This window comes from Lactuca virosa, chromosome 2 (genome assembly GCF_052849685.1).
Source record: "Lactuca virosa cultivar CGN04683 chromosome 2, Lactuca_virosa_CGN04683_v6, whole genome shotgun sequence".
NCBI lineage: Eukaryota > Viridiplantae > Streptophyta > Magnoliopsida > Asterales > Asteraceae > Lactuca > Lactuca virosa.
In genome coordinates, this window is record NC_136427.1 from 270,202,875 (window position 1) to 270,216,669 (window position 13,795).

The window sequence follows — 13,795 nt, forward strand, 5'->3', positions numbered from 1 at the left end:
TATTTTTATCATTTTATGTTTAATTATATTTTTTTTATCTTCCCGATTTATTTTGATTATTTTCTTTAGGACAATAAAATGTTTAAGCTTGAGATATTTTGTTAAGTTGCATTTCATGTATATTTTACCATGTTTTATTTAACATTTAACATAATTTAATGTATATAATAATAAATATTATGCATTGAATGACATCTTTGAATTGCACATTATTTATGTGGTATGGTTTAGTGGCGGATCCATAAATTTTGTTCGTAGGGGCACTAATGATAATCGTGTGGGATCAAAATAGTCAAAATGACCTCAAAAATAAACTTGTGCGGAGGCCTCCATATAGTCTAACCTGTGGTCGCTAGCGAATCCAAAATTAAAACTCACATAGTAAAAAAGGTTATTGAGTTGGATTATCACTTACACTTTAAGACTGATATAGTCTAATACAAAAATTCAAACATAATTAAAATATAATAGTTAATATCTTATAATTGTTTAGGATGATTTTTAAATTTTAAAATCTATATATATATATATATATATATATATATATATATATATATATATATATATACACACACTAGCCGTTTACCCGCGCTAAGCGCCGGGCGGCAAAAAGTTTCTTTCGGAAGATAGTTTTATCAGTGATGATTAGTTTCCTTTAGACATGAGCTATTCATTGCGGCCATTTGGTAGACTATTTTGTGTCGAACAGTTCATTTCAACGGATAGTTTCTTGCTACGTGCATAGTCATACATGAAAGTGAAACCTCGCAATAGTGGATTTCTTGTTGATCAAACTGATGTCGTGACAAAACTTCAAGCTTTTAAGCTCCCGGTTTATGTACAGATTATGAACAATGAGTTTATTTCACAGCCATGGGACTTCTTTTCGGATCCATATGTTAAAATAAACTCGTATGTTGTGGGAGCTAATGTTGATGGTGTTATTACGGATTATCCAGCTGCTGCAGCCATATACAGAAGTAAGTTCACTGTTCACTGTTTGTTTATAAATAACAACTATTCGCTTTTAAATTATCAAAATCCATAATCGCCAAATTTTGTTTATGTATTTGGCTGGCAAATCCAGTCAACAGGTGTTTAGGACTACCACCAAATCAGACCCCAACATACATGGCTCCTGCTTCACCTGGACAACTCATGCCACTCATGACACCACCGTTGATGCCACCAGCTGAGGCTCCCAACCCCATTTTGACTGAGGCTGACGTGGCAGATTCAGCAAAATTGTTAATCGTCAAAAAGATATCAAATATCTTAGAAAGAATACAAAACATAAACAAGACAAACCTTGAATTTCGCCAATGTTTCATCCCTCTCTACAACATCTCTAATGAAGCTCATATGATCTCTCAAATCATTCTCTGAAGGCCTGACATCGTGCAAACTGCAAAATGGGAAACAAATGGTCGTAACAAACTCATACCAATAAAGACTAAAAACAACAACAACAAATGCAGATACCTGAAAACTTTAGAGAGGTGGTCTCACAGAGATTTAGCTGATGCTTCTGGTTTTCTTTTGAAGCTTAATCCACAACAACTTCATCATTGCGAACAGCCACTGCTCCAAAAGGGCCTCTATCTCCACAATCGACTCCTTTGTAAGCTTCTTCAACAGCTCTTGTCAAGAATTTGTGGTCTCTATCCTTCACACTTGCTCAAAAAAAATCACCAAAATTGAAATCTTTATAAGTAATACATTAATTAGTTTTATTCACCATTTAACATTGTATGTTTTTATCTTACCTTCAAGTACCAAATCAGTCATCAATTTTTAAACGAAAACCACTTTCAAGTAAATGCATTATGTAAGTAGATGCATTCTTTACAGGAGCACTACTATTGTGGGTATTGGTGTTTCTTTAAGAGTCAAAGACTCGATCAAAACTTCAACTATCTGCAACCAATACAACTGATTCAGTAACACTAAAACATTAGTTTTATTTAAAAAAAATGACCGTTTTACCCATATTTACCTCTCCAGCAGCGTCAACATTATCTAATGCAAAACCCATTGCTTCTTTGTTTTGAATTCTTTCTAATGTTAGGGCACGAAGCATGTCTTCAAATTCATCTCTTTGTGCATCAGTTAGTGTTCGTTCAGTATCAACACGCTGCAAAGATGTTTTTTTAATTTATTTTTTTTAAAATCTTTTAAATAGAAATAATAATGCTAATAGAAAAAAGATAGTAGTACCCTGCTTCTTCCAGCAGCAAATGTGGCTCCGGTTTCCTCATTTTCTGGACTCTTGGCTGTTAGCAAAGCAGGAGGTACCCATCTAGACAATCAAAAAGTGTAAAAGTATTGCATATTATTTAAAAAGTTATGATTTTTATCCACCAAAAAAAAAAGTAATTAAAGATGATGTGTGTAGATGAATAACATATGTTACCTCCCACTACCAGTTATCATTATGATGAACAAACTAACAGCATTTATAGACAAGTAGAATATTATTCGATTGGGACTCAATTCTATTCTGGAATTGCTAAATCCATCTGGATCCCACTGCTCAGAATGAATGAATGAATCGGATTGGTTGTATGCTTGTTCGTCATTTGCTGGTCAACCCTGGAAGTCAAAATCGTAACATATTTTTGCAATCGGAATGGAACCTAATTGGAATCGTAACATATTTTTGTAATTGGATTCAAGCCTGTGTTTGGAACGATTGAGGTTAATCGGAGTATTATGAACATATGTTTGCGATTGCCAGTCAAGCAAAAGGTCAAAATTGAAATACTGTGAAAGACCTTACCTGGGAAAGAATGAAATCGAGATGATTTGAGCAGGTGTTCCTGCGAGTCAATCAGAAAAAAAAAAGTCAAAATTGGTGTATTGCGAACGCCAACCTGCGAACGTTCGTTGTCAGCGACTCTCTGGAGAAACAAAGACCATGTAAATCGATTTTGTTCGAGATTTTTTCAGAAACAATCGGTAGTGAATTATGATCGGAAAAGGGGAAGTTGGTGTGAGAGTGAAGGTAGTAAGTACCTGGGAAGTGATTTCGAAGTGATAAAGGTGTTGGGCAAGGGCGGAGACACCGACGCTGGATACCTCGCTGGAGAGTCCAAGGTCATCGATAATTTGAAATTATTTCATTCTGATGGCGATCGATAGAGAGAAAGAGAGGCGAGAGAGAGAGGGACGTCTTCGGTGGGGGAGGTCGGCAGCCGTGGACCTTCGGTCTTCGGTGGGAGACGTTGGTGGAGATCTCTACATCTTTGGTGGAGACGATGAGATGGCGGCTGTGTTTAGGAGATTAGGGTAAGGTCTGCGTGTAGTGTAGTGTAATACGTATCCCGTGTAATGTAATACGTATATGAGTTGTTACATGTTTAATATTATTGTACCTGATGTAATACATGTTGTACCTCTTAATTTTCAAGAAAGGGGCAATATGTTTAATAATATAGTAAAGATATATATATATATATATATATATATATATATATATATATATATATTTGATTAGAAGGGAAAATTAAATATATTAGCAATCATTTAAGTTGTATGTATTCTTTAACATATATTACACATATAACTCTATAAAATATATAACTTAATAATAAAAATAATATAATATAAGAGTTGGGATTTCTTTTAAATCATCATGAAGTATTCAAGTTTATAAGCCATATTAATTGAAACCAACCATGAATAAATGTGCTCCAGCCACCTTATGTAGCCTATAGCATATGACTGCTGTATTACAAACTAATAGACACGTAAGGAAACCGACAAATAATATTGAGAATTATATGTCGATTAGTTGCGAATAATAGATTCAATTATTATTATTATATTTACCAAGTTTCGTCCAAAACCAGATTAATCCTTCTCGATTAGATCTGATTATAAGAAAGGTAGAAGAAGACTGTCCTGTTGTTGGACAAAAATAAATGCAAAACAAAAAAGTAAAATCGACATGTTGATGGTTGATCTTGAACTTCAAATAACTGCATGGATCGTACTCCTGTCCTTAAAGGTTTTTACTTCGCTTCTACTGGCTGTAAGCAACAGAGTAAAACCCCAGGATTTAATGCAGATCTATCGATTTTCCAACAACACTGGAAACTAATAAACACAAAACGAATACTCGGAAACTGGAAGAAAAAACACAGAGAGTGGGAGAGAGCTTTGATTTTCGTGAGTGGTTAATACAGCTCCTAGGGAGCAGTATTTATAGGTATCGAAACCCTAGAAGGCATGAAACAGACCCCTAGGGCAACGACTTGCTCTCCAAGCAAGTCGTTTTCAGAGCCTTTTAGAATATTCCGTCACCTTATCCACGAAGTCAACTCTGGTCAACCGTTTGAACGGGTCGGTCAAACCGACTTGACCCGAACTCGCCAAAAATGAAAGCTCCTCAGCACCCAGTGATCGATGCGTCGTGCGAAGTGCCAAGTGCGCCTAAATCACGCCATTTTGCGCACTCGCGGCGTCGGCTAGTTCTAGGCTAGGCTAGGCGCGCGCGTGGGCTTGGCCCATTCCTTGATCCACTAAAGCCTTTGAAGGCCTATCAAGGGATTAAGCATATAAACCCACTAAAAGTTTCTTCCCCCACCAATGTGGGATAGAGGAAACTTGCCAACTTGCAATTTATCCTCTATAATTTCCAACAATCCCACCAATTTGGAAAGTTTCCTTTCACTCAGATAGATGATGTCACTTGGGTGTCACGAAGATTAAACCCTAGTTTAATGAGAACAAACAAGAAGAGACCGATTCAATGGTATCCTTATAGGCTTAAACCATGAACCTTAATGACCTCTCCAGTTTACCCCCACACATCACAAGTCATCTTTGTGTTCTCCCTGAGCGCTAATATGGCCATGCGCTATAAACCCTTTTCATGACCCTTTAGACGATAAACCACTAATCTTCACTTGAGGCGGCACCACCTCTAGATCATATAGGCAAAGTTTTACAACATCTTCGTTGCTTAGATGTCTCCAAAACTTTGCTAAGAGTCGTAACTCAACCTCGTTCTCGGCAACGACGTACTATCCTACCTCATATGGATCTATCATTAATGATAGTACCTTCTATCGTTAGTGACTTCGTTGTTACCCTTTAAACTTGAGAATTAGGAGCACTAATGTCAAGTTGGGTTTCCATCACTAAACGATTCTATTGTGGTTTTAGACCCATGACTCTCATGGTAGATGTAACCAAATCTCTCGTCAGAGGTTTGGTAAACGGATCTGCCAAGTTTCTACTTGTCTTGACATAGACAACCTTGATGATACCACTTTCAATTAGTTGTCTCACAAAATTGTGTCGCAGACCTACATGTCTCGACCTCCCATTATATACCGCATTATATACTTTAGACAGTGTGGCCTCACTGTCACAGTACATGGGTATTGAAGGCATTGGAATATCCCACAAACGAATATCCATAAGTAGATCTCGAATCCACTCTGCCTCTTTGCCCGCTGCTGCTAAGACAATTAACTCTGCTTCCATCGTTGAATGAGCTATGCGTGTCTGTTTCTTGCTCGCCCAAGAAATAGCACCATCAGCTAGAGTATAAATCCAACCACTTGTGGATTTTGAATCACTAGTGTGATCAATCCAACTGGCATCAGAATAACCTTCAAGTATTTCATTAGATGACGAATACGTCAACTCAAAAGTACTTGTCCTTTTCAGGTATCCTAGTACTCTACCCACTGCCTTCCAGTGCTCCGTCCCTGGATTAACAGTACACTGACTCAATTTGCTTACAGCGAATGTGATGTCAGGTCGTGTGCAGTGAGTAGCATACATCATGCTTCCAACTGCACTAGCATATTCTAGTTGAGCCACTGCTCGACCAGAACTCACCTTTAGTTTCACATTAGAATCAAAAGGAGTGTTGAATTCTTTAATGTTCAAATGTTGAAACTTTGTCAGAACTTTCTCTATATAATGAGATTAACTAAGAGAAATCTGACCACCTGTCCTTTTCACCTTGATACCAAGAATTGTATCAACTTCTCCAAGATCTTTCATCTTAAAATTCGAGGATATGTATTTCTTCGTCTCAAGAATACCTTCTAGGTGAGTGCCAATGATCAGCATATCATCAACATAAAGACATATAACTACTATGTAATCGGATGTATATTTGGAATAAATACATCTGTCAGCACTGTTTTGCTGAAAACCAAAGGCAGTCACAGTGGTTTCAAATCTATCATGCCACTGTTTGGGAGCTTGCTTCAATCCATACAAGGATTTAACAAGTCTCCACACTTTGTTTTCTTGTCCAGGTATCACGAAACCTTCAGGTTGCTCCAAGTAAATCTCCTCATTGAGATAACCATTCAGAAAGGCTGTCTTTACATCCATTTGATGAATGTACAATCCTTTCAAAGATGATATTGCTATGAGAGTTCTAATTGAACTAAACCTAGCAACTGGGGCATAGGTATCAAAATAATCGATCCCTTCTCGCTGCCTATAGCCCTTTGCAACCAATCTTGCTTTATAGGCGGATACGGATCCATCTGGATGATATTTCCTCTTGAATATCCATTTGGATCCTATGGGTCTTCTCCCCTTGGGTAGATCAGCTAACTCCCAAGTTCCATTACCCATAATTGAATCCATTTCGTCATTGATGGCTTCCTTCCACAAAGGAGCATCTCGAGACGTCATGGCTTCAGTAAAGGTCTTAGGATCATCATCCAGATTAATGGAAAAATGACCTCTCTCGTCACTTGCTTTTGCGTTCCTTCGACCAAATAAGAGTAGAAATCATCTCCAAAAGTTTTCTCTATTCTAGCCCTGGTACTTCTCCTTGGTTCCTCCACAATAGGAGGAGGTGGGAGTATTTCTCGAGAAGTACTTATAGGTGTTGTATGACTGGAGTTTTCTTCATCCCTAGAAAACTTGTCCTCAAAGAATTCCACATCTCTGGATTCCACAACAACACTTGAATCAATGTCCAATAACCGGTAAGCCTTGCTATTTTGAGCATATCCAATAAATATACTCTTATTAGCTCGTGCTCCCAATTTGGTTCGCTTAGGATCGGGAGTCCGATAATAAGCAACACACCCCCACACTTTCAAATAGTCTAGGTTAGGTTTTCTACCTTTCCACAACTCATAAGGGCTTGTAGGAATCACACGACTAGTGATCCTATTATGAACATAGCAAGCAGTCAATAGTGCTTCCCCAACAGATTGTTTGGTTGACCCGATTGGTTCAACATACATTTGACCATCTCACAAAGGGTTCGATTCTTTCTTTCAGCCAAACCATTATGTTGGGGAGTGTATGGTGAAGTTCTCTTATGTTTTATTCCATTCTCTTCGCAAAATGTGTCAAACTCTTGGTTGAAATATTCTTCGCCTCTGTCCGAGCGAAGAATGTTGATGTGTCTTTCAAGAATTTTGATGTGTCTTTCAAGAATTTTGATGGCTGATCTTGAACTTCAAATAACTGCACGGATCGGACTCCTGTCCTTAAAGGTTTTTACTTCGCTTCTACTGGCTGTAAGCAACAGAGTAAAACCCCAAGATTTAATGCAGATCTATCGATTTTCCAACAGCACTGGAAACCGATAAACACAAAACGAATACTCGGAAACTAGAAGAAAAAAACGCAGAGAGTGGGAGAGAGCTTTGATTTTCGTGAGTGGTTATCGAAACCCTAGAAGGCATGAAACGGGCCCCCATAGGCCGGCCCCTAGACCCCTAGGATGACGACTTGCTCTCCAAGCAAGCCGTTTTCAGAGCCTTCCAGAATATTCTGTCACATTATTCATGAAGTCAACTCTGTTCAAACCATCGATGCGTCGTGCCAAGTGCGCCATTTCGCACACTCGCGGCGTCGGCTAGGCTAAGCTAGGCGCGCGCGGGCTTGGCCCATTCCTTGATCCACTAAAGCCTTTGAAGGCCTATCAAGGGATTAAGCATATAAACCCACTCAAAGTTTCTTCCCCCACCAATGTGGGATAGAGGAAACTTGCCAACTTGCAGTTTATCCTCTATAATTTCCAACAATGACTACTAAAGAGACCTATCTTTATTTTTGGGGTTGGCTCTAGCATTGTCCAACATTTCTTTCTAAGGCATCTCTTGAGGGCTTGAAGTGTCACCCCATTTTCATTGAGGGCACACCTCATAAGTAAAAGATTTTTTATAAAATTATAAGCTCATTATTGGCCGAATTTTCCAAGCTTTGGGGGCACGTGCCCCCACTCTAGCCTTACTTCATCTGCCCTTATTGCAGGTTCTACGGTTTGATTTGTAGGATTTCGGGATAAGCTTGGACTTGATGTCCCTTGATGGAAATTCAGACGAAAAGCTTGAAGTAACAATAAATAAAGAAGAAAAAATCTTGAAAAAGGAGTTTAGCATGGACGGTCATGCAGAAAGCACAAACCAACAATCTACAATGAACTGTATCACAATGCAAAATTACACTATGTCTATGCCAGCCAGTTTTTCGACACCATTTTTTAGTATTTAAACATCATTTTGGATTATTTTCAAGGGAGTTCACATTTTTAAAGCCTAGAAGCTGTATTTTCTCTAGGAGGAACATTTTAGAAGCCTAAGAATTTCATCGTTTGGTTATTGTAAGTTATTTCCATTGTATTTTGTTAGTTTAATCTTAATTGTAGTGGTGATTTAACCACCTTTGCACTGACATCGATTCTAACATTATGTTTTGTTTTAAAGTTTAGTTTGATCTACTATGTGAACCGATTATATTAGATTACTTTGGAATGTTTTGATTTCATGAAAATACATTAGATTATTAATAAATCTGGTCTAGTTCTTAGTTCCTAATAAAGTTTAGGAAGATTTAGAACCCTCTCATAATTCTAAGTTTTATGATGGAATTAAATAATGGTATCATCTTGTCTATGATTCGATTCCATTATAGATTCATATATCATGGTACAACATTCCCAACAATTGAATTGTCGGTCGTAATTGACATTTACATCGACATTAATGTGGTATACACATTAAATTCAAAACAACTAGAACTTATAGTAACCTATCAGGTTTTATCACAAACAATGTTTGATTAAATTACATAAATAGAATTCATTGGGGGTTGCCCGATAACTAGTGTGATACAATTTAATCTTCAAGGAATCATTGCATCATATTCGTTAATAATCATAAGTTGAACCATGGTTTCAAAACAAACCCAATATTGGAATGCTTTTTATTTATGAATTTTTATTTATTATATTTCATGTTAGAAATTGCAATCATACAATAAAACCCACTTTTTATTGTTTTATCTTAATTGTCTTATCCAATTTTTGTCTATATATTTTAACATATCTTGTTAACTCTTATTCCCTATGTACTTCCGTTCATTTTATAGTACTAGTATGTGTACATCTATTATATTATTTGTTGCTCTAGCCAAACAACACACCTACTAGTACAAACATGGTCTTATAATACAAATACTTAAATGAAAAATACAATCTCTTGAATGTCTTCCACACCTTTTAATTGTAGTTCAAACTTGATGAATTGAAAATAGAGCACCTCATAAGGTCATGTTAAAGCTCAATTTTATGTTTGTTGAATTTTGGGTTTTTGATTTAGAAAACATGTCACATTTAATATGCGTTTGTAGAACATGTTGAAGTAATTTATTTGACAAAATTAAAGGTGGAAGGGATGAATGAGATTGTTGGGAAACCAAAAACAACTATTAAGCCAGACAAAAAATATTGCAAAACAAGGAAATAGAACTAGTTTTGGTCAAGTGGAAACACAATGTTGGACCAAACTGTACAGCATACACAAAAGACAAAATGAAGAATATATATATATATATATATATATATATATATATATATATATATATATATATATATATATATATATATATATATATATATATATATATATGTTCGATTATGAGGTTAACATATTTTTAAGGGCGGGCCAGTTATAACATACTCAACTTCTGTTATAAGGCTTACTTGATTTGTACTATGTGCTTAAAAGGTAAGAAATCCCTTGAAAGATTACAAGTACATAATGAGAATGCTAGAATGCTGATTATTGTAAAATCCATAAAACATGAAATAAAAGTGGAATTCTAAAATAAATAGATGTTATCCTGTCATTCATGACTTAACTTTTATACTATACTTAATACAACTTGTATCAGGTATACTTGGTACAACTTGTACTATATTGTTAAGGCATGAATAAAAGAAAAGTGGGTAGATGTTGTATTTTACTAGGGTGGTGCAAAATTTTCATCTTACATAACTTTATGATCAAACCTAGACTTTTTGGGAACAAATTGGGCTTAATTGTGTTTACTATTTAACGTACATAGCATATATTTTTATATATTTAATGTACAAAGTTGTTAAGACATGAATGAAAAAAGGATACCTAATTTTATTTTCTGCCTTTATCATGAGCTTTGAGCCTTTGACTCGCTTTAATTAGCAGTCCAACAACATTGCTTCCACTTGAGTAAGGGGTTCTTTGGCAGGATCTGAATTTTTAAGATCTGAATTTTTAAGAGGTCTGAATTTCTAAGAGGGTCTGAATTTTTAAGATCTGAATTTAAACATGTTGTTTGGTTAGAACCTCTGAATTCTTGTACTGAATTATAAAATTGACCAATTTACCCCTACGTATTGTTTTTGTTTATAAAATAACGAAACCAACTTTTTGAATAACTAGAAAAATATAAAAACACCATACAAAAGAAAACACTTGCAATTTTGTATAAAGAATAACAAAATAATGTATACAAACACAATCATATATGTTCTTGAACACGAAAATGGAAAAATGTTGCTACTGTAAAGACAATAATTACAACTGAAAGTTAATCGGTTAAACCAATTCAAGAGTAACCATCTAATGACCACAATCTAATAATTGCAAATCCAATATAAAGACCATAATCATCTAATGACCACATTTTCCATTTGAATAATTCGATATATGTAGCACATAAAACCCTGTCTTGCACACTTTCTCTTCTGGCTTCAACATTATCTGCCATAGACAAACCAAAGGGAATACAATTAGGCTCTTTTTGTGCTTCAATGTCTAGATTCAACTATTAATCAAATCTCTATAACACGATTATATACCAGAAATGCTTTTGACGACAAGAAACATAACAGTTTTCATTAACTGTATATATAACCACAACTATACACCAATTCATCAATCAAACTTTAAGAACATTTCATATCGGATGAAAATTTGTAACCAAAACATCATAGATAACTGCTGTGATTTAGGGTTGGAAATAAACACATAAAAAATTCCACAAAAATCCAAAAACAAACCATCAGGTTCTTCTTCTCCGTTATGAATATCAAGAATATGCTTCAATAAATCAGATATTTCGGATATTAGAATAACATAAACAGAGCAAACTTCACATAAATCAGAATATAGAAATCAATGATTGGAGTAAAAGGTTGTCACTAGAGCATTGGAGAAAACGATTGGAGAAAAACCAAGAGAAAAAAAATATAGAAATCATCGATTGGAGAAGAACGAAGCACTTACCTGCTGTCTTGCTGTCGAACGGCGGCCCTGGAGGTGTTCGTGTTCAAAGGGATATTTCTTGCCGTTCGGATGTAGATGAGAGCAGCAGCGGTTCTTGACGAGAGAGTCGACGACGCATTGGGCTCGTTGGAGGGGCTCGTTGCCGGCGACGCTAGCTGTACCGCTAGAAGCGGTGGTCGGCTGGTGGTGGAGAAAATAACAGAGAGTTTCAACCGTGCAATCGAACTATCGAAGATGCAATGGGAAGAAAGGAGGCGTCAGCGTCTGTGAAAGAAAGAGAAGAGGGAAAGGAGCGAATTATAAGAGAGGGCAAAAGAGGAATGCGCGTTCTTTTTTTTAATTCAGACACAACTTCAAATCTGAAAAATTAAAAGGCATTTTACAATTTAAGAGGCATATATTAAGATGTTACCAAACAGTCTGCATCTTAAAAATTAAGTGATTGCCTCTTAATTTTCCAATTAAGAGGCTACCAAACAAACCTAAGTAATAAGTACAAAAATTAAAAAAATAAAATAAAATAAAATAAAAGCCTGTTAAAGTTTTAGTGTTAAATAACTTTATGATCAAACTTGGGCTTTTTGGGAACAAATTGGGCTTAACTGTGTTTAATCAGTTAATGTAGTCAGCCTTTTAAGAAAAACTATGGTTAAATGACCAATGCAGCCCTACATATTCCCTCGTACATACAAACAAAATACAGGTTTTGAAAAGCTTGCGTTCTTCTGTGGTTGAGAGTTGAGAATCTAAAAAAATGGATATTCGAGCGATGAGCATTGGGAGCCTCACGTCATCGTGGAGAAATCAAAAACCTCCGAAGCCCTGTTACTGTTCCAGCCGAGATCCTCCTCCTCGGAGGCCACCGTCTCCTCAAAATGGCGACGATCGGAACAACAACGGCAAAGGTATTAGAATTCGGAGCTATTTGTGTACGTTTATGATTCGTCGCTGTTAATTTGTGTATTGCTTGTTGTTACATGATCATGATTTGATTGTTCTTTTTCTCGGAGTTCATAAGATCTTACTTGGATTAGGGGAGCTGATTGCTGTGAGTGAAATGAAATTGTAGAGATATACCTAACAGAATCTGTTTATAAGTCCAAAATCACTAAGAAATCAATGATTAATCTAGTAATTGGAGCGTTAGGAAGCGATGCTTCATGATTGTGCCAATGGTCTTGAACTCTTGATACTGTTTTTGCACATCATGTACAGACAAATCATCAACAGATTGGGATAAGGCATGGTCAAGTTTCAAAAAGCAAGGGAAAAAGAGCTTGTTTTCACAGTTTACCCCAGATAAGTACGTAAGCTGGAACCCTAAGCGATCCAATTACCCATTGTCTGAGGAAGTCGATCCCATTAAGAGGGCAGAAAGATCAAATTTAAGTTTATGGACTAGTCCAGGTTTCACCCTTGGGGGTGCAATTGTCATTGTAACCTTTCTTCTTGTGTACACCATTCTTTTTCCCATCAAGTAGTTAAATACATACTCTTTTAAGCATTCAGCCTTCTAGTTTCATAGGAGAAAGGTCTGATGTTGTACATAACTGATGTCTATTCTGATGGAGATTACTCTGGTGGAATGTCTAAAGTTGAAAGTTCATGAAATATGTATATGTAATTGATCGATTTCCGCTCTTTCAGGAGTCATTTGAATGTATTTAGTATTTACACTACAAATGTATTATATATATATATAAAAAAAACCTATGAGAGTTATCAAGTTTTGTAATTGTACACATTTAGGCATTTTTATAGACATTTGACCAACAAATTTACATAAAAAAATACCATTATAACTAAGGTTTTCCCGGTTTCCAGCTCGACTTCTCTGGGGCCTAATAAACTTGAGTGTAACCAACTTTTGCAATTATGCACATAGGCGGGTTGACGTGGACTATTAAGATGATGTGGTTTATCATTTATGTTTAACTACTCATCTCAAAAAGTTCTATAAAAACAAATATCATTCTCATCTAATGTGTATGTGTGTTATGAACAAACTCTATAAAAAAAAAAAATAGCAAGCAAAAGACTCTGAGTATGAAATCAATAATGAAAGAAGTCTATTCAAACTTTAACTATCTTGATCAACGATCGTAGTATGGTTTGGATATCACAATTAACAAGCATGCTCGTTGTTCCATAGTTTGTATTAAAAGAAGTGTATGAAATCAATAATGAAACAAGTGTACCTAGATACTAAAGCACTTATGTTCGTTTGCGGTTGAATGATCACATGATAG

At 35.9% G+C, this 13,795-nt stretch overlaps 1 protein-coding gene and 1 long non-coding RNA gene across 2 annotated transcripts; one reads left to right on the plus strand and one right to left on the minus strand.

Annotated features, from left to right (window-relative positions):
• Positions 1-1,831: 1,831 nt before the first annotated feature.
• On the minus strand, positions 1,832-2,276 carry LOC145156989 (uncharacterized). The gene is made up of 3 exons (XR_013737022.1): positions 2,218-2,276; positions 1,997-2,134; positions 1,832-1,917 (listed from the first exon to the last, which is right to left on the minus strand). It is a non-coding gene; the product is annotated as an uncharacterized LOC145156989 (long non-coding RNA).
• A 9,955-nt stretch (positions 2,277-12,231) lies between these two features.
• On the plus strand, positions 12,232-13,186 carry LOC145161057 (2,3-bisphosphoglycerate-independent phosphoglycerate mutase). The gene is made up of 2 exons (XM_079080495.1): positions 12,232-12,451; positions 12,762-13,186. The coding sequence occupies exons 1-2, from the start codon at positions 12,301-12,303 to the stop codon at positions 13,025-13,027; spliced, it is 417 nt and encodes a 138-aa protein (XP_078936621.1). The 5' UTR covers positions 12,232-12,300; the 3' UTR covers positions 13,028-13,186.
• The last annotated feature ends 609 nt before the right edge of the window (positions 13,187-13,795 follow it).